We start from the raw sequence: 26221 nt of genomic DNA, 5'->3' as shown, positions 1-26221 counted from the left end.
GAAACAGGGAGACAGGCTGTAACACAGAAATGCACAGACAATACAACCCCAATTCTGAAAAAGTTGGGACAGTATGGAAAATTCTAATAAAAACCACGATCAGTGATTTGTAAATGTACTTTGACTTGTATTTAAACAAAAAACATATAAAAGACTATGCAAAGCAGAAGCCATACAGCAACACTGTCCAGAAGTGCTGCTGACTTCTCTGGGCTCTGTCTCTTCTGAGATGGACAGTAGCACAGTGGAATCATGTTTTGTGGTCTGACAAGTCAACATTTCAAATAGTTTTTGGACAAAACAGCCGCTGTGTTCTCCAGGCCAAAGAGGAAAAGGACCATCCAAGCTGTTATCAACGTCAGGTCCAAAAGCAAGCGCCTGTCATGGTATGGTATGTCAGTGTCCATAGCATGGGTAACTTGCACATGTGTGAGGGTACCATTAATGCACAAAGATATATACACATTTTGGAGCAGCATATGCTGCCATCCAGAGCAGGACAACAACAAACTACATTCTGCCTGGATTACAAGCGCAAGATTGTGTAAGCAGAGAGTGCGGGTGTTAGCATGGCCTGCCTGCAGTCCTGACCCGTCTCCGACTGAGAATGTGTGATGCATTATGAAGCACAAAATAAAACAACAAAGGCCTCGTACAGTTGCGCAGCCAAAGAAATGCATAATGGATGAATGGGGGAAAATTCTGCTCACTAAACTTAACCAACTGGTGTATTCAGTGCCCAAACGCTTAATAAGTGTTATTAAAAGAAAAGGTGATGTTACCCAGTGGTAAACAGTCGACTGTCCCGAGTTTTTGGAGTGTGTTGCAGTCATCAGATTTGAAATGAGTGTATATTTTAAAAAATAAATTAAATTCACAAAGTAAATCAAATAATGTGTTAATAATGTGTTTTCAATATAGCACAGGGTGAATTGAATTTTCAAATGACTACTTTTGTTTGTTTTTTGGCATTTCCCATACCGTCCCAACTTTTTCAGAATTGCTGGTAGAGAGGCTCATGGAAAAAGAACAGCAGACAAAAACAAGCAAAATCTCAGTGGCACTCTTCTGGAGAAGACATCTCTGTGACTGTCCATCTCTTTCATTTTCCCTGCTTTTAATGACATTGTGCCCTATATCAAAACAACCAATGGGAGACATGTAACTATCTTATTTAGTGTCTGAAGGGCAGTACTAAATGGAAAAAAAAAGATCTTTGAACAAATAACAATTTACACTGATCATCCTGTTCAAAAGTTTACATCCTCCTGGCTCTTAATGTATCGTGTTACCTTCTTGAGCATCAGTGAACGTTTGCACCTTGTGTAATAGTTGTGTACAATTCCCTCAGTTGTACTCACATAGAGAAAGGGGTCAAATATGCAGAATATGCTGGAAAAGCAAAGAATGTGCAGGACCTGGAGGATTTGTCTGGAGAACAGTGGGCAATTTAATTGCTCAGGACAAACAAGGGATTCATGAACAACTATCACAAAACAAAACAAAAAAAAAAAAAACAGTTGTGGATCATCCAGGTAACGAGACACAGTATTAAGAATCAATGGTATGTTAACTTTTGAACGAGGTAATTTTTATGAATTCAGCCATTATCTTGTCTTGTGGACTATACATAAACATCTGTTATGTGAAATAGCTTATTCAGAACAGTACTAAATAAAAAACAACATGGGATTTTTATGATCCCTCTTATTTTGTTAACAGTATTAAGATTTAGTAGATTCTGCAAGGGGTATGCAAACTTTTAGGCACAACTGTATAGTAACTCTGGATGGCCTTTCAGTTGCATCATGTGAAGCAGGACTGGCCCGTCCAACAGGCGAAACAGGGAGGTCACCTGGGGCCCTGACTTGCCAGCTGGGCCCATCTGACTTCAAGGTTTTCCCAATTTCAGGTTTTCATGCAATGAGCAGAAAGTGCATCAAACAGGTACTTGCATGTACCTCACCACACAAATCACAAAAACGGTGAGGACTAAATAACTTATCCATATTACGCAGTAACAGTAAAGTAACAGGATGAGCTCTAAATAACATGACAACTTACTGAAAATGGCGGCAAAAAAACAAAACAAAAAAAAAATCATATAACTAAAAGCAGAAAACATTTGAAAAATACACTATCACAGTAATTTGCATAATTTATTCAGGCAGCGAAGGACTGAGGAGAACTCAAGTACCGTAATTACTCGTATCCACTGGATTCCACACTTTGCTCTAAAATGCATTGTTCTAAAATGCTCATTGTTCACGTTCGACAAAAATGCAGGGAAATGTTGTTTTTAGTCTTTGGCGTTGCTTTTTATGAATATATAGCACTAAGCATAAGCATAAGTAAATGCATGACAGAAAAGGCATTCTGTAAAAAAAAATAATAATAATAAAAAAAAAAGATAAGTATCATTATTCTTGGTTTGTTAAGATCCCAATATTCTCATGACTATGGTAATAGCGACTTCGATGAGTGATTAGTATTTCATAACACCATGGCGTCTCATCACATGTTACATCAAAAGGTGCAATTCTTTTTAATTAAATTAATAGAAAAAAGAAAGAACACTACAGAGATTATAGTTGTGCACAACATGGCATCTAAACGGTATCTTTCGGGAGCCAAATAAAGGTAAAAAAAAAAGAAAAGCAGATGAAGAAAAGCAAGCTCAAAGTAAAGGTATGTTCTGCTTGACATTATTTATTGCTGTATTATTAATATTCCTGATTTAATAAATGATAATTATACCCATCTCCCACTAAGGATTAATGCAATAAAGTTTGTGCTGTGCTTATTTTAAAGCCATTAAACTAGGTGAAGTACTTAATGTATTATACATTTCTACATGTTGTTTACGCATGTTTGAATGTTATACACTAAGAATTACACCTTTGATTAAATGCTTTATTTTTTAAATGTGCTCTCTGACTTTATTTATGTACTAACTAGGGGCTATGCGGAAATACTTGATGGCCCAGCTGCGCTTAAATGGACTTGCTGTTGTGAGTGTAAATCACGAAACATGTGAGACAGTATCATATGATGAGGTGATCAATGACTTTGCAGCAAAGAAGTCACACAAAGTAAAAATCTAGGGACGAGAAGAAGAGATCTAAAAGAGATCTGTAGCGTTTCTGTAGCGTTTCACTTGCCAAATGCCAATGCTATGACAGTTTTTTATATCAGTGGGACCCATATTCATGATCTCGCCTAGGGCCCCACAACCCCTCGGGCCGGCCCTGATATGCAGCTTTGAAAGACCCTGGCGTGATTATTGACTCCAGTCTCTCATTTGAAGCTCATGTACATAATATTACCATTATAACTTTCTTTCATATCAGAAATACTGCTAAGATAAGAAATATAATGTCACTACATCATGCAGAAAAACTAGTTCATGCTTTTGTTACCTCTATGGTGGATTATTGCCTATTGATATAACACTCTCTTTGAGGTTTACGTTCCCTCACGCAATCTGTGATCAGTTAACGACCGAGCCTTCGTAGTGCCTACTCAGCGTGACTCAGGATCCCTTTCCAGAACCTTCAAACTAACTGGCCTCAGTGGTGGAATGAACTTCCAACCTCCAGACAGCAGAATCTGTCACTATTTTCAAAAAACAGCTAAAGACCCACCTCTTTAACTGATTTTGAGAACTTATAATTAACTCCTAACATGCCAAACCCACATTATTTATTTAAAAAAATTTAAAAAAACAAATAAAATAAAGTAAATAAATAAATAAATAAAAATATTACACTGCCTAAAATTATACCTCTACTCTGCACACTTTGCTTTCCTAGAACTCAATTATAAATCTTGCATGGTAGCACTATGGCATTGTTTGTATTTCCTCATTTGTAAGTCGCTTTGGATAAACGAGTCTGCTAAATGAACAAATGAACAAATGTAAATGTATTGTAATGCCCTGCTGTCTGGATGCTCCAGTAGGTGCATAAACAATTCTATGTCCAGTTGGTCCCGAATGCAGGTGTAGCCCACTAGAAAAATGTATATAAATAAATATTTAAAACAATATAGATTAATTAAAAATAAAGCAGAATGTAAACCACTATACTTTAAAATACATTATTTGAACCAGTTAAAATGTGTCATGTAGATCATTTTTGACCAATTAACACCATTCTACATGTAGGTCCCACATTGATTGACAGGTGACAGCGTGAGTTTTTTTTTTTACTGCGCAGACGGCACACACAGCCAAAGCGAGGAGAGAAAAGGAGACAGAAAAAAATAGAAAAAGCCTAAATTATAATTATATATTATAATTAACTGTTTGAAGAGTGAAAACAAAGGTCAAAACAATACTACTGCCAGTTGGAGTGCTGATTAACTTCGGTTTGTAGTTTTATCCGATGTGAAACTTGGTGAGTTAAGTTTAGAGTTAAGTTAAGTGCTGAGTGCTATGCTAAGCTAATACAGCTATGATGCAGCATGTTGCATTTTTGGTTATTTTCTTCTCTTTCATTTAGCCATGTAAATAATGTCAATTCGAATTTAATTCCAAAAGTGTTTTGAGTTACATTCCTTCTGAGTTGTTAAATTTCTGAATTGTTAAATTGCATTGTATAAATGTGAGTTATAATCAGTTATGTCAAGTGTTAGTTGTTAACGTGTTTCAATGCACGTAGCTTTTGCTCCATTTTGTTTGAATTGTATAAAAAGGATACTGGCTGTAATTTATAATTTAAAATACTTAAACCGTGGTTTGTAATATGTATATGTTTTGTACATAGATTTTATTTTTGTTTTATTCTGACACTGTTTATACAGGTCAAGTTTTTTTTTGATTCCATGGGAAGAGGTTCACAACAATTTTTCAACAGTTGATGGCGAGCCACCCAACCAGAACCACTGTGTCTTGAAGGATGGTATTTTTATTTTATATTATTTTGTTGGGGTTTTTTTTGCAAAGGACTACAACTGAAAATACTCTTGAGGAGTGCATTCATTCAGAGTAAAAGAAATTGCAGAGACATTGAAAAAGACATTTTAATTCTGGATGTGATTATATTTTATTTAAGTTTTGTTATATTCTGTGTACATTTTATATATATATATACACACACATATATAAAATTTTTTTATATTTTTTAATTTTAGGCTTAACTTAGAGGGTGCACCCTAGGGATTTATATGTATTGTACATGTTTAATTTCACTTACTCTAAATTGTATACAAATCATTCTATATTTACCTTATCAGTTGTGCTGTCACTGTTTCAATCCGCTACCTCCTATGTACCCTTTACTCTTCTGAAATCTGGTCTACACATTATATACATAGTACATATTTAATATATGCTACACAGCAGCTATAGTCCTTACCAGAAAAGAAAATATGACCACATTAACTCTATCTTGAAGTACTGGCTCCCTGCAAAATTTTGTATTGATTACAAAATACAAATATTTACTTATAAATTTGAAAGGTCTTTCGCCACACTCCCTGAGCAAACTTTTGACCTTTATGATCCACCATACCTGCATTGATCAAAAGGTACAGGCTCTTTGTTGTTACCGAGAATAATGTTGTGAATAGCTCAAGTTTTGTTAATAGATCTGGAGGGTTCATAGGCATAGAGTGTTTTGGTAAACTGAGACGTTTGGATGCTGTGCTCCACCTCACACATTCACTCAGGTTTGTTGACAGTGGAGTGACTGGCCACTTTATGTTTTAGAGCATCCTCATTCCTGTGTTACCTGCTGGCTCTCCCTCTTAGTTATGCTGTCATAGCTAGTCTTGCAGAGGTCCTGCTTGCACTGTGCACACAATGTACATCTTTTTAAACCATTAGACAATGGCATACCTAATAATCTGTGTTACTTCCTCAAGTATGGATTCCCTTACCTCACCTCATTAGGAATAAATTTCAATTTATGTTTTACATCCGGATAAAAGCTGATTATAAAATTTTAATTAATTGAAGTGCATATGCCACTTTCACACAGGATTTTCACTATTTTCTATTGCTGGAAATTCAAAATCATCCAACTACAGGTAGTCATGATGGCATATGATTTTGGAAGGAATGTAGTAGTGTTTGCTAGGTAGCTATCCCCCCCCCCCCCCCCCCCCCCCAAGATTTGTGACTGCTAATTATTAAGTAATGGCTCCTCCTCCATTTTTTTTTTTTTTACTGATTTTCTTTCTTTCTTTCTTTCTTTTTTTTTTACTGACACCACAGTCCTGCCTCATTTTCTAAGACTGAGCTTCCTAAATTCACAGATCATAGTTCACCTAGATAAAGTTAGCATAAACTGAAATTAAATGCTACCCAGAATATGCATCTTGCATCTCCTGCAATCCTTCAGTGAATTGGCTTTTCTGTCTGGCAAATTTGATTACATATAACATGAATCAACCATCTGTGATCAGGAAGGTTCAAAATCCATTTCTTATTATGACCACCTTGTTTGACTCCACAAACTTGTCTGAAGATTTAGAGGAACTGAGGAATTTAGGTTTCCATACAAACACTGATTTTAAGCTTACACAGAGAGGCAGAAGGACAGATAACAAATGGAAGCTAAGAACACAGCAGCAAAAAAAAAAAAAAAAACTAATTAAAAAAAAACAGACATTTTGCAATGTTTCAATGTAGGGAAATCAGTCAATTGATGGGGATGTGATCAGTTATTTGTTGTGCATTTAGGTTGGTGCATGAGCTTATACTGACAGAGAAAAGGTTGAGCTTGAGTCCTTGCTGAAACTTACTCAGGCATTTGCACACAGCCATGCAGTACTCCTCAGACTCAAAGTTGTTGCGGTTGCCAGCACAGCCTCCATAGATGAAGTGCACACACTTCCTATGGTGAATGTCAAAGCGCCAGCGGGGCATAGAGGCACGGCACGGGCCCGTCTCTGCCTCCAGGGAGCACACAGCTAACACAGGGATTACATTTAGTGCACTACAGTGCAACACTAACTCTCTATACCAATTAACCACAGCCTCGAAGTCATTAATGTCAAGATGGGTCAAGATGGGTGTTACTAACCTTTAATATCCTGGAGAGATAGGTCAGTGTCTTGGCTCTCAACAACAGTGGCCTTCTTTTTCTTTCTTTCTTTCTCCTCACTGTCTCTGTCCTCATCTTCATACAAATAGTGGTACTGGTCGTCGTCTTCTCCCTCATAATCTACCTTCTCAGCTTCATCTTCCTTCTGGGTTGGCTGTTGCATTATTGGCTCACTATGATGTTGACAAAATGTTTCAGGCTTATTTAAATCAGCAATTTAATTTTGGCATGAAAAGTACAAATAAAGACTAAAGGGGAAGGAGAGGGTGAGACAGTGAGAATGAAAAGTAGTAGACAAAGAGCAACGAATGGGATACAAGGATGGGAAAAGATGAAGAAAAGGACAGACATTATAGAGAAGTAGGTGAGGGGGAGCTGAAGCAGTTGACGGAAAAAAATATCACTCTGAAAAATATGAATTATAATAATTAACATGTGATGTTCAATAGCATCCAATAATTATTCTTTCAATTAAATTCTGAGCTTCAAACTTATTTCATCGGTCTATTTTCACTTTAGTTAAGTTTCCTACATTACCCACCATGATGTTCACCTACCTTTAGCCTATGCTTCATCTCTACCTAAACATAGTGATGGCAGCAGCACTTTAGTCCTTTAGGCTGTCCAGCTCACTCACCTCATCTGTACACATCGCTCAAACAGATCAGCTTCTAAAGCAAGGCCATGAAGGCACACTCATTATTCCATAAATGTCTAACTAGTCAAGTCAATTCTTTGCTGTGCCTCAGCCGAACTGCGCTGTATAGCTGCACTGCATTCTGGGACTTTGAGTCTAGACTTTGCACCAACAACTTCAGAAATTCTATTTTGGATTTCTCATTAATATCATATTTAACATTGCTGGATACTGATGAGTGTGAAAAGAAGAGCTAAGAGTAAAAGTTGATTGTCATCACTTATGTTTGTGATTGTTTAAATTATTTCTTCTATTAAACACCACTGTAACTGTGCTAGCAATAAAAATGTCCTACTGTGAGAGCAAAACACAAAGGTATTTTTTTATAAGAATAACAAAACTAACCAACCAACAAATTAGCACCAAAATTACTAAGTACATCTAATTCAATACAAAAATATATAATGTCTTTCAGGGTGGTAAAGGATTGATGTGCAAAGGGTGTGGGGGGTTCCTTGGTGGGTGTTGCGTTGAAGCTTTTAGTCAGACTTACAACACACTCTCTGTTATCTACTGTGATCTGTGAAGCCTCATACTGATAAAAATGTCATCATACACTACTTAAATAAGAAACTACGTTATATTTGTGCTAATTGTTTATGTTTAATGGGCTGCCAGAATCTCCTCTGCTTAAAACCTCTTGATAATGCTATAATTCAGGGGTATCCAGAGACTCTGGAAACACTAAGAAATGATTAAACAGTTATTACCTCTCCTCTACTACCCCATCCTGCCCATCCTCCTCGTCCTCCCCAACCTGCATTTCATTGTCATCATCATCTGCGTCTTCCTCCTGAGAGGCAATGGCAGTTGGCGTAGGCTCCTGAGCAGGAGCAGACAGGCAACAAACATATTCGGTGCCATGAAACTTATCAACACCACAGGGCAGCAACATTCCATAGCTGTGCAGCACCATGTTCGCCTTTAAGCAAGCCTAAGAGAGGAATACAGAAAAGTAAAGGGCTTTAAAAAATGACTAAGAAAGCAATGTTATGCTCATTCACAGATATAGTCACACTAAATACCACTTAATTATAGGTGGATAAGACAAAGAAAAAGACAAATGAGAGAAATACAACTAGTTTCTAGTCCTAAGCATTCTAGGATACAACAACATTGCACCAGTTGTAAGAAGTAATTCTGCATTTATAACCTTGTAGTCAGCACAAAGCAATAAGAAAAAAAGTAGGCATAAATCAATGAGATTTTAAAGTATCTACACAATAGCCAGTATATCTCTTCAGAGCTCAAGGACTATTACACCTTCAGAGTTAATACTTTTATTCTGATACAGGACACTCTCTCCTCAAGCTGCTGCTTCTGGCTTGGGTTATATCAAGTGGACAACTCGGATCGATGTATTGATTTATAAGGCAAATAATTAAATGAATCAACTCAACAATCATAAATCAGTTATTATTGTAAAAGGACAGACTGGTATTGTAAAAGGACAAACTGGTATGCAGAAAATAATTCTTATTTTTAAACCGATGTGTAAATAGGGTAGCAAGACAATTTCCTTGTAACTCTGATACTTAAAATAGTCCCTATGTCATCATCATTCACAAATTAACAGTAGGTCTACCTCAGATTCTGAACCAAGTTGTTCTATGGAATTAATTTTGTCCAAATTATTATTATTGATCATTTACATTTACATTTATTCACTTAGCAGACGCTTTTATCCAAAGCGACTTACAAATGAGAAAGATACAAGCAAAGCGATATATCAAGCAGAGAACAATACAAGTAGTGCTACCATAAAAGATCTATTAATTGAATTCCAGAAGAAGCAAAGTGCAGAGTAGAGGTGTAAGTGCAATTTTTTAAATTTTTTTTTTTTTTTATTATGAGTTGGTTAGGTGTTCATGGAAGAGGTGGGTCTTTAGCTGTTTTTTGAAGATGATGAGAGATTCTGCGGTTCTCCAATTGAGATTGGAAGTGCATTCCACCACTGAGGAACAGTTAGGGTGAAGGTTCTGGAGAGGGACCTTGCGCCATGCTGAATTGGAACTGCTAAATGAACCTACAGGACCTTTCAGTTGCTGAGATAAGGTCTGTAAAGGTCAAACCGTCCTGGTTGGCATGAGTTTGAGTGAGCCAAGCTGTACAGTGAGGTTGTGGTTGATTGAGGGATTGAGGGTTGATCAAAATGTAAAAAAAATATTTTTGCAAATTCAAGTAATGATAATCAAATAATAACTAATTTTTCAAAAAGATTACTTCTGGCTCTTACTCTCATTTTGCTGAAATTCTTTTTCTATTTGCATATTGTCTGATGCAGTCTTTTTTTATTTATTCTGATCACTCTTCTGCTTTTGGAATCTTTCTGTTGCTTCCACAATATTTTTATTTATTTTTTTTTGCTTCTGACTTGGCACATTTTTAAGGGTGGTGGGTCTTAGAAGAAGGCTTAAATCTTAAATCTCTACTGGTCAACTGATTTTTGAGTGGGAGGTGCTCTGAAAGGCAGTCACGCAAACCCCATTGAAGGTGGAGCTGCCTCTGACGAACATAGCAAAATTGCTCAGCAGCAGGGTCACTGTATTGTAGTTGCATTAAAAAGCTTACAAAAATTATATGGATAGCTACTGAATTTTTTGTAGATGCATTCATAGATATTTCTTTATTATACAAGTGTCATTCCACCCAGTTAAGTAGCAGTTTAAAAAGCTGGCTTCTTATTCACCAGCTTCTAATCGAGATTTTTTTTGTTTCCACTTTCTGCTTAATTCCTTCACTATCATCTCCTCATTGTTGTCACATATCGTGACGGAGCAGAGATAGGACGGATGCAAGTGCAGTATGAACAGTGTTTATTTTAAAGGAGAGACAGGCAGACAAATCCAAAACGTGATCCATAAACGTAATCCAAAACAGGCGAAGGTCAGGCGATCGGCAAACAGGCATACACAGGGTTAAACATGAATCAAGGTCGTGGTCACAGAATACAGGGTCGATAAACAAAACGAGAAACATGAACTATGATGAGGAACTGGGAGCGGATAATCCAGCGTGAACTAACTCTAAACATGGAACGTGACTATGACTACTAAACGAACTAATCTAACTCTACGATAATCTTCCGCGTTGTGTGCTGGGAGGCGCATAGTATATATGTGGACATGATCAGCGTGTAAACTGCTAGCAGCTGAGGGCAATACAGACACACGTGAAATCCCAGCCAATGACAGAACAGGGAGGAGACATGACAGAAACATAAACAAAACACACGTGTCCAGATGTCACTACTGTCAATAATGGAAAAGCAGGTGCTCACGCATTCGTGCTTAGGGCACGCTGCTTCAAGGGGAAATCATGACAGAACCCCCCCCCTAAAGGCACTCCTGCCGGAGTGCCATGAGTCATACCATTTCATTGGCAGCCCCGGCCCCCTGGGCTGAATGTCCCAAGCAGAGCCAGGAAACCGCACGGTGTTCTTGGCAGCGCAGGGAAGCGGAGCGATGTCCCTGGCTGAACAGGGAGGCAGAGTAACGACCACAGCCGGGCAGACAGGCTGAGCGATGTCCTCGACAGAGCATGAAAGCGGAGCGACGTCCTCGGCGGAGCAGGACGGCGGAGCGACGTCCTCGGCGGAGCAGGACGGCGGAGCGACGTCCTCGGCGGAGCAGGACGGCGGAGTGACGTCCTCAGTGGAGCAAGGAAGCAGGGCGACGTCCTCGTCGGAGCATGAAAGCGGAGCGACGTCCCCGGCTGAACAGGTAGGCAGAGCGACGACCACAGCCGAGCAGGCAGGCTGAGTGAAGTCCTCGGCGGAGCATAAAGGCAGAGCGACGACCACAGCCAGGCAGACAGGCTGAGCAGCGACCACAGCCGTGCAGACAGGCTGTGCGAAGTCCTCGGCGGAGCATAAAGGCAGAGCGACGACCACAGCCAGGCAGACAGGCTGAGCAACGACCACAGCCGGGCAGACAGGCTGAGCGAAGTCCTCGGCGGAGCAGGAAAGCAGAGCGACGTCCTCAGCTGAACAGGGAAACAGAGCGCTGTGCTCAGCAGAGCAGGGAAGCAGGGCGACGTCCTCGTCCGGGCATGAAAGCACAGCGACGTCCCCAGCTGAACTGGAAGGCAGAGCGATGTCCTCGGCTGAACAGGAAAACAGAGCGCTGTACTCAGCAGAGCAGGGAACCAGGGCGACGTCCTCATCGGAGCATGAAAGCGGAGCGACGTCCCCGGCTGAATAGGAAGGCAGAGCGACGTCCTCGGCTGAGCAAGAAGGCAGAGCGACGTACACAGCGGAGCCTGCAAGCTGAACTTGGCTGGTCATGTCAGCCGACTGGGATGTGAGCAGAGCTTGGTTGTCCGTGTCAACAGACACTTGGTTGTGCATGTCAGCAGACATGGACGTGAGCAGAGCTTGGTTGTCCGTGTCAGCAGACTCGCGCGTGAGCAGAACTGGGCTGTGTGTGTCAGCAGACTCGGGCGTGAGCAGAACTTGGCTGTGCGTGTCAGCAGACTCGGGCGTGGGCAGAACTTGGCTGTGCGTGTCAGCAGACTCGGGCGTGAGCAGAACTTGGCTGTGCGTGTCAGCAGATTCGGGCGTGAGCAGAACTTGGTTGGTTGGGTCATCAGACGGGAACATGAGCAGAGCTTGGTTGTTTGTTTCAACAGACACTTGGTTGTGCATCTCAGCAGACATGGACGTGAGCAGAGCTTGGTTGTCCATGTCAGCAGACCCGGGCTTTGGCAGAACTTGGGTGGTCGTCTCGGTAGTCTTGGGCGTGGGATGAACTTGGGCGACCGGGTCGGTAGACTTGGGCGTGGAGTGAACCTGGGGGACCGGGTCGGTAGACTTGAGTGTGGACTGAACTTGGGCGACCAGGTCGGTAGACTTGGGCTTGAGCAGAACGTGGTCGGCCGTGTCGTTAGACTTGGGCGTGAGCAGAACTTGGTCGGCCGTATCAGTAGACTCAGGCGTGAGCAGAACTTGGTTGTTAGGCTTAGATATTAGCGGAACTTGGTCAGCTAGACTTCAGAGACTGGAGACTTGACTTGGACCTCAGGGACTTGAGACTTGACTTGGACTTGGACCTCAGGGACTTGAGACTTGACTTGGATTTCAGAGACTTGGGACTTGACTTGGACTTCAGAGACTGGAGACTGGACTTGGACCTCAGGGTTGAGCTCTGGTGCTGGAGCCTCCCTGTTGACCTCTAGCTGGAGCTCGGCAGGTGAGCCCATCTCGTGGGTCTCAGGTTCGAGCTCTGAGGTCACCAGGTTAACCTCCGGCTGGGACTCTGATGCTGGGGCCGCCCTGTTGACCTCTAGCTGGAGCTCGGCAGGTGAGCCCACCTCGTGGGTCTCAGGTTCGAGCTCAGAGGTCGCCAGGTTAACCTCCGGCGGGGCTCTGCATGATTTTGCCTGTAGTAGTGGGCAGGTTTGCCTGCCAGACTTACCCCCCCGAAAAGTTGTTCTAGCTGGACCCTCGCCCCCGGACTCCCGAACCGCATCATGAACTCCCCCACAAACTGTTCTACACTGTCCAGGTTCCTACAGTGCTTATCCAGTTGGAGCTGCACCCACTGACGGGCCGGTCCAAAGAACCGGGACCACATGAATCGGAGCCATTGCTTCTCCTCTGGCTTAGGGTCTAACAGGCTGGAGAAATAGAATTGACAGTCTACGAGAAAATATTCTGGGGCACCAAAAAATCTGTCAAATGGATCAGGAAGCTCCATAAATGTCCATTGTGGGAATTGGACTGAGTCCATAGCGGGGACGGTTGGCGTCGACTTCCAGGTTCTGCGTTTTCTCTGTTTTCCTGCTGCATCCATGTTTTGGCGGAAGATTCTGTCACGTATCGTGACGGAGCGGAGATAGGACGGATGCAAGTGCAGTATGAACAGTGTTTATTTTAAAGGAGAGACAGGCAGACAAATCCAAAACGTGATCCATAAACATAATCCAAAACAGGCGAAGGTCAGGCGATCGGCAAACAGGCATACACAGGGTTAAACATGAATCAAGGTCGTGGTCACGGAAAACAGGGTCGATAAACAAAACGAGAAACATGAGCTATGACGAGGAACTGGGAGCAGATAATCCAGCGTGAACTAACTCTAAACATGGAACGTGACTATGACTACTAAACGAACTAGTCTAACTCTACGATAATCTTCCGCGTTGTGTGCTGGGAGGCGCGCGGTATATATGTGGACATGATCAGCGTCTAAACTGCTAGCAGCTGAGGGCAATACAGACACACGTGAAATCCCAGCCAATGACAGAACAGGGAGGAGACATGACAGAAACATAAACAAAACACACATGTCCAGATGTCACTACTGTCAATAATGGAAAAGCAGGTGCTCGCGCATTCGCGCTTAGAGCACGCTGCTTCAAGGGGAAATCATGACAATTGTGAAAATTTACAGTAGAATTTTGTTAATAATGGCCCTGTGGACTTGGCATTTGAGACCATTTCATATGAAAATAATTGTATTATTATACAATTATAATGAGATAACAGTGTAGGAATTAGGCAGAAAGTGCAACTTGCCTGCGACGGATAGTCTCAAATGCCATGTTTACAGATCCATTATTTAAAAAAAAAAATCGTATAGTTACATTTCTTCATACACAATACATTACACTTTTTTTTTTCATATGATGTTTTGATAATCAGAAGATAGTGATGTAGGAAAGTGTGTGATTTCAGTGCTTTTCATGATGCCATCTACATTGTAAGACCTGGACATTTTAAGGTGGAAAAGAAAACTGAAACAAGAAGCCAACTTCAGCCTCATCGCACATTAGCTGTTTAAAAAAATTGGAATGGCAAGGCCATTCTTTTTTTCTGCTATACATTGAAGGCATTTGGGTTTAAGACCAAAAGATGAATATGAGACGATAACTCAGAATTACAGCTTTCATTTCCTGATATTTACATCTAGAAGTGTTAAACAACTTGGAACATGGCAGTTTTGGTGGCACACCACCCAATTTTTAGGTGGAAAAATATTGGAACAGACAGTCTTAAAGTAAATTAAAGTAAATTTGCAATGTGCAACCCACTGACATCACCAAACTGTTGCATTCTTCTTTTGCGATGCTTTTCCAGCCCTGTACCACATCTTCTTTCACTTGTTGTTTGTTTTGGGTGTTTCTCCCTTTAGTCTCCTCTTCAAGAGATGAAATGCATGCTCAACTGGGTTAAGATCTGGTGATTGACTTGGCCAGTCTAAAACCTTCCACGTTTTCCCCCTGTCCTTTGTAGTGTTGCCAGTATGTTTTGGGTCATTGTCTTGCTGCATGTTGAAATTCCTCCCAATTATGCACTTCTATGTAAAACCTGGTAGAGGTTAATCTTGGATCTAGAACTTTTGTGGCTCATCTGGCCTTCTGACTCATACTTGTGATGAGTGGCTTGCATCATGTGGTATGGCCTCTATATTTCTGCTCTCGAAGGCTTCTTCAAACTGTGGATTGTGATACCTTGGATAGTGATACCCTGCCCTGCAGAGGTTTTTGGTGATGTCACTAACTGTTGTTTTTGGGTTTTGCTTCACAGCTCTGTCATCTGTCATCATGTTTGTCATCATCTGCTGTTGTTTTCCTTGGCTGACCTGTTCAATGTCTGATTGTTAGTAATCCAGTAGTTTCTCAAACACAAATGTCTTCAGTGCATAGCAAAAAACAAATGAATTGGCCATGCAGATCCAATACTTTCAAAGGGGACTGTTTGTGTGAATGTATCTACAAACAGTTCAGTAACTACACATCATTTTGTCAGTTTTTTAATGCAACTACAAGGCACTGATCTTGCTGCTGAGCATACTGCTCCATCCATTCTGCCATATCAGAGGCCACCCCACATGGTCCAAACATGGAAAACACGCTAGAATTATTCCTGTAGTAGTAACATTGGATTTTGTAGCCAGCGCTGGTTTGTACGTTGTATATATGTGTGTTTTGGCTGTGTTTGAGAGGCCTGTAAAGTGAGAAGGGACTGGGAATTAACAGTATTACACTTGGTAGCTAATCTGATTATCATGTGGAAATGTGAGGATTTTAGCGTCTGTTATTTGGAGAGGAAGAACGATACAGAGTGTTAAAAGAAATAAACCATTCAAAACCATATCCAAGTCCAATGCCCAAAAACATTCCTCATGTAAAAATCTCGCCGGCAGATGGCACTGCGGCGATGATGTGCACGGAGAGCTGCAGAGCGAACCAGAGCGAGCACATGCTCGCGCGTTATATAGAGGCTTTGTTTACAAAGAACATGTGCGTTTGTTTCTGTTTGTTTTCCACCCTGTTCAGTCATTGGTTGATTTTCGAGGGAGTTTAATGATTGGTACCAGCTGTCAGCACTCAAGGTAATCACAGTTGTTACTGCTGCGCACTTCGTGCAGTATTATATACCGATTGGGGTAACGGTGCCAGGCGGTAATGTTTCCATGTTATGCTCTGGTTTCGTGTTTCATGCCATGGACTTAGTTAAATGATTGCCATGTCTAGTTTCTTGTTTCATGCCATAGTCCTAGTTTAATGATTGCCATGTCTACTTTCTTGTTTCATGCCATAGTTAAGCAACAGATGAGTATTTGTTTAAGTGGGTAATTGTGACAAGCAGTAGCGGTTCCAAGTCTTGTTCTAGGTTTCATGTTTCATGACTCAGTTCGAGTTCTTGTTTAGACCTTGGTTCCCGTTTTCTTTTACGCTGACCGCAGTTGTTAATAAAGATTTTGATCCTGCACTTACTTCCTTTCCCAGTCTCGTATCGTAACACCTCGGCTTACCTCCTTTGCTTCTCCCTGCCATTGCTGATGACTGAGACACATGTCCATGCGCTCCTTATGGAAGAAATGACACTTTGCTGGGACAAGGAGCACATCACTCACAAACTCTCCAACTGTAAATATATAACCATTCACATGCAAACACACACAAGCACATTAGTTTTACTTTATTTAAAAGGATTATTAACAATGATTATACTGTTTCTAATAAATGCTATGGTGACAACTAAACTACAGTAAAAGAAAATATCCGGGCTCTTATAATTTTTAAAGGCATTTTTATAAAAACAAATTATTTTGTGCAAACTTGATTATTGTGAGGACTTTTAATATCATATCATTATTATGACAATTAGTAAGGAAGTATGTATTCTCAGTGGCACTAAGACAGGAACCCTTGTTTGTGTGCAAAGTATCAGCATGGACTGGTATTGCATTATCTCTTATGAGTTTACATATTGTAGTTTCTTGCTAACATGACAAGATGCATTTTTTTCTTATTAACTTCGAGAGAGAAAATAAGAGAGACCAGTGAGAGAGCAACTGTTTATAACAGTGGTCGTCAACTTGTCGATCGCAATTTACCAGTCAATCGCCAAGGAATTTGAAGTTTCAAAGATCACAACACACTTAAAATAAAAATAACAGTAATGAAATATCTGTGGTTGGTTAGATTTGAATACCGTTGCATATTTAATTGGTGGCGTTCAACTGTATGGGTGGGGAGTAAGCCAAGAAAAACATTAATTCTGGCCAATTACAGTTATGAAAATAGGTTACTTTTGCAGATAACTGTTTCTGGCTGCATCACATATACCTGCTGTTAAGCTATGTAGCTAGTTAACACCAACTCCTAATGTGTACTGTCAGTGAGCAAACTATGTTTAGGAAACCACTGCCCAGCAACCACAAAAGCCTTTACAGTGGTGAAAGTAAAAACTGTCTACTTGATATGTCACCAGAATTTAGCATTGTCGAAAAGGGGTAATTAGATGCGCCATCACACCAATTAGGATCCATAATACAAGGATTACAAGGATACAAGTGTGAAATACAGCCCCAATTCAAAAAGGTTGGGACACTGTGTAAAATGTAAATAAAAACAGAATGCAATGATTTACAAATCTTATAAACCCATATGTTATTCACAATAGAACATAGAAAACATATCAAATGTTTAAACTGAGTAAATGTATCATTTTAAGAAAAATAAGGTAATTTTGAATTTGATGCCCGCAACACATCTCAAAAAAGTTGGGATGGGGCAACAAAAGGCTGCAAAAGTAATTGCTACTAAAAAGAAACAGCTGGAGGTTAATTGGCAACAGGTCAGTAACATGACTGGTATAAAAAGAGTCTTTCAGAAGTATAGATGGGCAGAGGTTCACCAATCTGCAAAAAAGTGCTTCTACAATTTGTGGAACAATTTCAGAATAATATATATACACATACATACACAGTCACAATCATAAATATGTATACTGCAGTATATTGGAGTTTAAATTAAACATGAACAAGAGCTCAAATTGCATACTATCAGCTTTAATTTGAAGATAGTTGCATCCAAATCAGGTGAACGGTGAAGGAATTACAGCACCTATTATATGTGCTGGTATTAATAAGTATTATCTATTTCAGGGACCAAAAGTAATTAGACAAACTAATAATCATAAATTAAATTGTCATTTTTAATACTTGGTTGCAAATCCACAATTCTTTTGATAACTTTTATGAGGCTTACTCTGATGATGGTCATGTACCAAATTTGGTGTTGATTGAACATAATTTGTAGGGGGAATAGGTAGGCTCTACGGTAACAGTTTCTTTTAGGAGCACTTGTGCTGCTAATTACAAAAAATTAGGAGCACACTCAAAAATTTAGGAGCACAGTTAATGTTGAGTTAGTTTTTTTAAAGAGATGGTAACGTTAATGTGAAACAATATAATGCAGAAGTAGGCATGAGAAAACTTGAGCTTGACAATTATGACAGAATTTAGGAACATAGTGTGAGGCATGACAAAATTTACTTTCTGATAAACTAAATTTAATATTTTCAGTTGAGTATGTAAAAAAACAACCACCGTTAACCTGTTTCACCATGTTCAGTCTTTGAAGTCTGCTACTCTTAAATATATTTAAAGTGACATTATTAGCCATTTTCCAAATTCTCCAAAGCCAATTCTCAAATCGCTCTGCATATAATGTGTATATACGGTGCATCCGGAAAGTATTCACAGCGCTTCACTTTTCCCACATTTTGTTATGTTACAGCCTTATTCCAAAATGTATTAAATTCATTATTTTCCTCAAAATTCTACAAACAACTCCCCATAATGACAACATGAAAGAAGTTTGCTTGAAATCTCTGCAAATTTATTAGAAATAAAAAACAAAAAAAGCACATTTACATAAGTATTCACAGCCTTTGCTCAATACTTTGTTGAAGCACCTTTGGCACCAGTTTCAGCCTCAAGTCTTTTTGAGAATGATGCTACAAGTTTAGCACACCTATTTTGGGGCAGTTTCTCCCAATCTCCATTGTTGCACAGCCATTTTCAGAGCTCTCTAGAGATGTTCAATTGGGTTCAAGTCTGGGCTCTGGCTGGGCCACTCAAAGACATTCACAGAGTTGTCCTGTAGCCACTCCTTTGTTATCTTGGCTGTGTGCTTAGGGTTGTTGTCCTGTTGGAAGATGAACCTTCGCCCCAGTCTGAGATCCAGAGCGCTCTGGAGCAGGTTTTCAACAAGGATGTCTCTGTACATTGCTGCATTCATCTTTTCCTCGATCCTGACTAGTCTCCCAGTTCCTGCCACTGAAAAACATCACCACAGCATGATGCTGCCACCACCATGCTTCAATGTAGGGATGGTATTGGCCAGGTGATGAGTGGTGCCTGGTTTCCTCCAGACATGACGCTTGCCATTCAGGCCAAAGAGTTCAATCTTTGTTCAATTTTTGGTCTGAGAGTCCTTCAGGTGCCTTTTGGCAAACTACAGGTGGGCTGTCATGTGCCTTTTACTGAGGAGTGGCTTCCATCTGGCCACTCTACCATTCAGGCCTAATTGATGGAGTTCTGCAGAGATGGTTGTTCTTCTGGAAGGTTCTCCTCTCTCCACAGAGACACACTGGAGCTCTGTCAGAGTGACCATCGGGTTTTTGGTCACCTCCCCGACTAAGGCCCTTCTCCCCCGATCGCTCAGTTTGGCCCGGCGGCCAGCTCTAGGAAGAGTCCTGGTGGTTCCAGACTTCTTCCATTTACAGATGATGGAGGCCACTGTGCTCATTGGGACCTTCAATGCTGCAGAAATGTTTCTGTACCCTTCCCCAGATCTGTGCCTCGATACAATCCTGTCTCAGAGGTCTACAGACAATTCCTTGGACTTCATGGCTTGGTTTGTGCTTTGACATGCATTGTTAACTGTGGAACCTTATATAGACAGGTGTGAGCCTTTCCAAATCATGTCCAAATCAACTGAATTTACCACAGGTGGACTCCAGTCAAGTTGTAGAAACATCTCAAGGATGATCAGTGGAAACGGGATGCACCTGAGCTCAATTTTGAGTGCCATGGCAAAGGCTGTGAATACTTATGTACATGTGCTTTTTTTGTTTTTCATTTTTAATAAATTTGCAAAGATTTCAAACAAACTTCTTTCATGTTGTCATTATGGGGTATTGTTTGTAGAATTTTGAGGAAAATAATGAATTTAATCCATTTTGGAATAAGGCTGTAACATAACAAAATGTGGGAAAAGTGAAGCGCTGTGAATACTTTCCGGATGCAATATATCTGAATAATCTCATATAGGATGTGATTGGGTGAGTTCATTTACAGACCAGATGCAAAGCTCTTTAGTTTAATGTGCTCATTAGAGATGCTCCGATCAGGACTTTTATAGCCGATACCGATTTCTTGGCATCTTGATCAACCAAAACTGATCCAGATACCAATCTTTTTTTGGTTTAAGCTTTAATCAGGAGGTCTAAACAGTTAAATGTAAGCTCTCTGCTTATGGTCACTTTTAATTGAATTAAAATAATAGCAATGACAAATACTGTTGGTTAACTGATAAATAAACAAGCATAAATTATTTATTTTTAAATATCTTAAACAATAAAGAGTCCTAATTAAAAGTAGACTAATATAAAAATCATCCACATTAGGGGGAAAAAAAGGCTAATAGCCTTATAAGGAAATAGCCTTAGAAGATATGAAGATATTCAAACTGAAATTAAGTGCAACCCATCGTAATTAAACATTATTTCATTTCTCATCTTATTTATATTTTATGAATTTATTATAATGTCTTTTTTATATTAAATGATTTATTTATAACTAAGCACATTTTCTGTCTTTACATTTTATTAGGTTTTTTTGTTTGTTTGTTTATCAGTTTTAGATGGGCTTCCCCAGTACAGTGTTGCCATGTCTGCTGATAATATTGCATTTTTTGGGGGGGTTAAATCATAACATGAAAACTGGAGTTGTTTTTTCTAGTGATATCTGGCAAGATCTAATAATCTATCTATTAGTGTTGGTGAAGAGAGAGCGGCAGCGTACTGTATGTTTGCAGACTGAATAGTTGTACTCTTGATCATGATTGGTGAGGAATTATTTAATAAAGTTTGAATTAAACCCACCTTGTGGCGTTAGCATTATTATTCATTTACTCCACCCTATGCCGCTGTGTCCACACGATCAATAAAAGATGGTGGTTTATGAGATCGGCAAGTTGAGAGAAGATGATTACAGTGTTAATCTTGTCATCATAATGGCTTCTTTGCAGTATTTGCACACTTGTTTGGTTGACTGAGATGATGAAAAACAGTGCAAAAGTAACTGTTACGCATTTTGTACTTCCTGTAGTTTTTATTCTGATTGTATTATACAACCTCAAACAGGTCACTCACACTGGTGCGCCTAAATATTTTTTTCACAGTTGCACAAAGTACTTTTCAGTGGCAAATGCGAGTGAAATGGTTGCACTGTAGAGCCCTGAATAGTGACAAAATCCAAGATGATCAACAGGAAGAACACTAATTTTGGTGCTTAGTCCCCTAATAGATAGATAGAGAGATAGATACGTAGATAGATAGATATGTTGCTTTGATAGCGGCCTTCAGCTGGTCTGTATTGTTGGATCTGGTTCCTCTCATAGATTCTCTTTGGGGTTCAGGACAGGCAAGTTGGCTGGCCAATCAAGCATAGTAATACCATGGTCAGCAAGCCAGTTACTAGTAGTTTTGGCACTGTGGGCAGGTGCCAAGTCCTGCTGGAAAGGAAATCAGCATCTCCATAAAGCTTGCCAGCAGATGGAAGCATGAAGTGCTCTTAAAATTTCCTGGTAGATGGCTCCATTGACTCTCGACTTGAGAAAACAAAGTGGACCAACACCAGCAGATGACATGGTACCCCAAATCATCAGTTAATTAGCTGATTACAGATCTTCTCAGGTCTACATTTCTGTATTATAAATTCTTCATTCTAATATTTGGAGATACTGGATTTTTGATTTCCATGAGCTGTATGCCTTAATCATCAAGATTAAAACAAAGCAAAAAAAAAAAAAAAAAGAATTGAAATATTTCACTTTATGTATAATGAATCTAAAATATATGAAAGTTCCACTTTTTGAATTACGGGAAAAAATGAAGTTTTCAACGATATTAAAGGTTTTTGAGATGCACCTGTATTTTCCCCATAGACTAAACCTGAGAAAATAGTACACATTTCAGAATAAAAAAAAAAATAAAATAAAAATCAATGTTTTGAAACATTATAAACAAAATAAAAGCCTATTAACACAGAATGCATGATTTTATGCTTAAACGTAACAGGGATTAAATATTGCAGTTTGAATTCACATTTTTGTCCTTAAGGTCCTGAGAGTAACCATTTTGTGTATCTAGTTTAAAATGGATTCATGAAAGCAAATGAGGGTGAAATATTAAAATTCCAATAAAAATACACACCTTTTGCAAAATATATGCTGCTTGCATTAACACAGACAAAGTGATAAAAATGAAAGACAAAAATGTCCATAAGGGGACACAAGGGTTAATGGTCTGTTTTATTGTATGAGGATCTCTGAACACTACTGGGCTGACATTGCTTGCCCTGTTTGAATTGTCATTTATAGTTTTTAGATGTGTTGTCTTCAAAGACAGTCTGCATTGTAACTTAATTTAACTTCTTGACTAAGCTAATATTATATAGTTATGGCTCACCCAAGCATTTATACGGGACCACAGTGTGAGCTTGAGGGTTGCACTGTTTCTTTCCTTTCCTGCACCAGTTCTCAATCTTGACTGGTTGGTTGGCTTCCAGAACATTTGTGATTTCCAGTTTAGGGTACATCTATCAGAAAGGTGAGAGAAACATTTTAACATCAGCAGCAGTCAATGAGGCATGCCTAACAATATCTAGACACACCCTGGTTAAAGAAGAAATAGAACACGATACTATAAAAAATAAAATAAGCAGAATAAAATGAAAACAAAGACAAGCTGTGCTGTTATACTTTTCTTATTATTTTTATAATACACACGGGGATGGTGTGATACACGCAGCAGAGTTACCGTTACCACCTTTACGTGTATTGTTTTTGTATAAGAGTGCATTGTGGGGTGTTATATCATTTATACAATTACAATTTTTTTTAAATTACAAGCGTGATTACATTTAATGTGGTGGAACATCTACGAGGCGAGTTGGTTTCTGTTATCACCTACGTTACAGCAAAAATAAACAGTCGATCCCTCACTAGCATCTCCTCTTCTCTTGAAGTAAATGACACAAGAAAATGCAGCTTCCCATTTTACAGAGAAACCAGACAGCATAAACTCCTCTGTCCTGAAGACTCTCCTGTTCCAGACGACTACAAAGCAGTATGACTGTTACAAAGTGCCTTAAAATAAATGATATAACAATTAACATAACAAACTCACATTATTCACATTATAAACCTATCATTCACATTACTCCTGGATTTACTGTTTGAGCCATGCTGTTATAGAAAATTAATCCACACCTTCTGACTAATAAGACATGAAAATTCAATGGTGCTGTGGTGTAAGGGCACTATAGGGTACAGAGAGAGAGAGAGAGAGAGAGAGAGAGGAAGAAGCCTCTGTATTGTCAGTGACTGTATCCTTGCCTATAATTGTAACAGACAGATAAAAAAAAAAAAAAAAAAATTGTACAAAACTGGTGCGACAGCTCCAGAGAATCTATATGCTTAACAAATAATAATTATAACTAAGAATAAGTTTAGACAAGTAATGAGAGCAGATCATGACAAAAAACACAAGTGTATAACTGAAGGCTTTTACCAGCACTCAATGCTATAGTAGTATTTCTACTGAGCATTAAGATTGAATAACTCTCTCACCTCCTGACAGTATTCCAGCACACCCTCCTTGTTTCTAATGCAGCTCTTGGTTCCGGAAGGGTCCCGCTCCCAGTGGCCTGTCTGTATGTTGACATGCATGTTGAGTTTCCCACAGTACATGGCCACCTGTGGCTCTGCCACTGCAAAGCCGGTCCCTGGGTTGGCTGCTAACACCTATGCAGAGCAAGAGAGATTGAGAAAACAAATATAGAGATCGGTTAACACAAAATCATGTCTCTCTAAACATTACTCTTTAGATAGAGAAAAGGTCTGATCAAGCATATTAGCCTTTAACACTCTACAGTCTGAGGCCTTTCAGACACTTTTGAGGCAGTCTGACATGCCTTTACATTTTAATGTCACCTATCTAAAAAACATTCATCCAAAAATGCTATATGTGCTTATATTTACTACAAACTCACCAACAGTAATTTGAGAGCAGTAAGAATGTCATGAATATAGGTTTAGTTTAAATCAACTGTAAATTTACACTTTTCAAAAACCTATTTTCAGTGGTGTTTGAGATACTGTGATAAACACATTATAAACATTTTTGACAGGATTTTGAGCTCTGAACCTTAAAAACATAGGTGTTGGCTACACATAGGTGATTAAATCATGCAGAAATGTCATGTGGTCTGACAACAAAAGTTGTAGAACTTTGAAGTGACACTATTTTTTTCAAAGCCAGTGGCTTACACAATGAATATTGATGAGATAGGTGTCAACACCTGTACTAGTTCCCCTCCCCACTGTCAAAGGTAATTGCCCATCTGGGATGTCATTGTATCTCCCACAACCCACACCCATCCGGTCAATGTGAATTGTAAGAAAAGAAGAGACAATAAAATCCTTTTTACAGTTTATTGAAAATACTGTGTTCAACCCCAAACATGCCATGGAATACTACAATGAATTGTCAGTCCTGATCAGGATGCAAGCTTCAAAACAGTTTCTGTCTTTTTGAAGGCAAAGGAAGACATCACATGCTTTGCACTTCCATGGGGTTTTTGTTTGGGAGCAAAGACTATGAATGAAAAACTTTATCTATAGCTTATGGGTAATTAGTTTGCCTTCCTGGCTGCTATGCGTTTTTCTAATCTGTTACGTAGACTGAAGTTTTAGCAAAGCAACATGCTTTACATATGTTTTATCTAGAAAAGTGATAGATATGGTATGCATAGTTGACGGAGGCAAAATAATTCACTCAACTCTGAAATGTATGTACTATGAAAGGCTTTAGAAATGTTTAGCTGCAGCTTGCGTGCATCATGAATTGCAGTGCTAAGCATTTAACCATAATCATTCCATGACAAAAGCTAATCAATAAAACTTACTCATCACAAACATCCTCTGCCGGATCAAGTCAAAGTTCGAAATGGCAACGTTCGTCCTCACTGTCCTGATTTTTGGGTAAAATGAGCGCCAGGCACTGTGTTTCCCCGGAGAAGTGCCTGCTTTTCGGGTAACGTGCTCTTGTTTATGAGTAAATTTGGGCATTGTCACACGTTTTCTTGCCTCGTAATTACCCAATAACGACCGCCGATTTACCATAATGTTATCATATGAACAGCTCTCATTGCTAATGGGTGGGACATCAAGAGCTGTTTTCTGACTCAGAGACTGAAACGTGCATGCTGTTCATTTTATTCTCCTCACAAAGCTCTAAAAATATGTGTAGTTTTTATATATACATTTGGAAAGTAGACTGTTCAAGATTTATGGGGATGTCAGTTTTATGTTTGTAGGACAAAAACTCGCAGAGATTTTGATGCGGAAGTGCGAACATTCTATTTTCTCCCGCAGGCGAGAGAGCCGACCGCTAAGGGTTAAACCACAAAGTTTTGTTCTCCCTCAGGACATAACATAGTCCTCAACATAGTTTTCAAATTTTTTGTCGACACAATGCAGCACTGCAGAGATATGACCTCACAGTTTTTGGGGCTATTTCAGAATCACAGCCTACACTACATATTACATTGCAGATTTCAAAAGCAATACTTCAAATCAATCACTTCAAATTGGCAGTATCCAAAAAATCACATGACAAAGACATCATGATTTTAGGTCATGCAGTCTTGAAAGCTTTATTGATTATTTTACTGACTGAAATCTTTTCAATGTTTATAAAGGGATTCTTCATTAATATAAAAGTTTTATTGTTACCTTAACTGTACAATTATGGTATAGCTGGACTTCTTTTTACTCTTATTTTCCTTTTTAAGTGCAGTGTTTACTGGGGGTACATATAGTTAATATGTTTTATGCCTATAATGTACACACTACATTAGTAAAAAAAAAAAAGTATAGAAATTCATAATAA

The 26221-nt window shown here is 39.3% G+C and overlaps 1 protein-coding gene across 5 annotated transcripts in view; it reads right to left on the bottom strand.

Annotated features, from left to right (window-relative positions):
• The window catches only part of aplp2 (amyloid beta (A4) precursor-like protein 2), a 97290-nt gene that overhangs the window by 52712 nt on the left and 18357 nt on the right, over positions 1-26221 (bottom strand). For 4 of the 5 annotated variants that reach the window (XM_017466257.3, XM_017466260.3, XM_017466258.3 and 1 more), the window contains exons 2-7: positions 23899-24072; positions 22736-22865; positions 16506-16618; positions 8457-8680; positions 7029-7222; positions 6748-6915 (exon numbers count right to left, since the gene is read on the bottom strand). In XM_017466257.3, coding sequence (XP_017321746.1) covers positions 6748-6915; positions 7029-7222; positions 8457-8680; positions 16506-16618; positions 22736-22865; positions 23899-24072 — 1003 coding nt within the window. The remainder of the gene's footprint in view (positions 1-6747; positions 6916-7028; positions 7223-8456; positions 8681-16505; positions 16619-22735; positions 22866-23898; positions 24073-26221) is intronic. The other variant, XM_017466261.3, reaches the window with a different exon arrangement.

Source organism: Ictalurus punctatus, chromosome 4 (assembly GCF_001660625.3).
Source record: "Ictalurus punctatus breed USDA103 chromosome 4, Coco_2.0, whole genome shotgun sequence".
Classification (NCBI taxonomy): domain Eukaryota; kingdom Metazoa; phylum Chordata; class Actinopteri; order Siluriformes; family Ictaluridae; genus Ictalurus; species Ictalurus punctatus.
The sequence above is the reverse complement of the archived record's forward strand: the minus strand, read 5'-3'. Positions and strand labels throughout refer to the sequence as shown.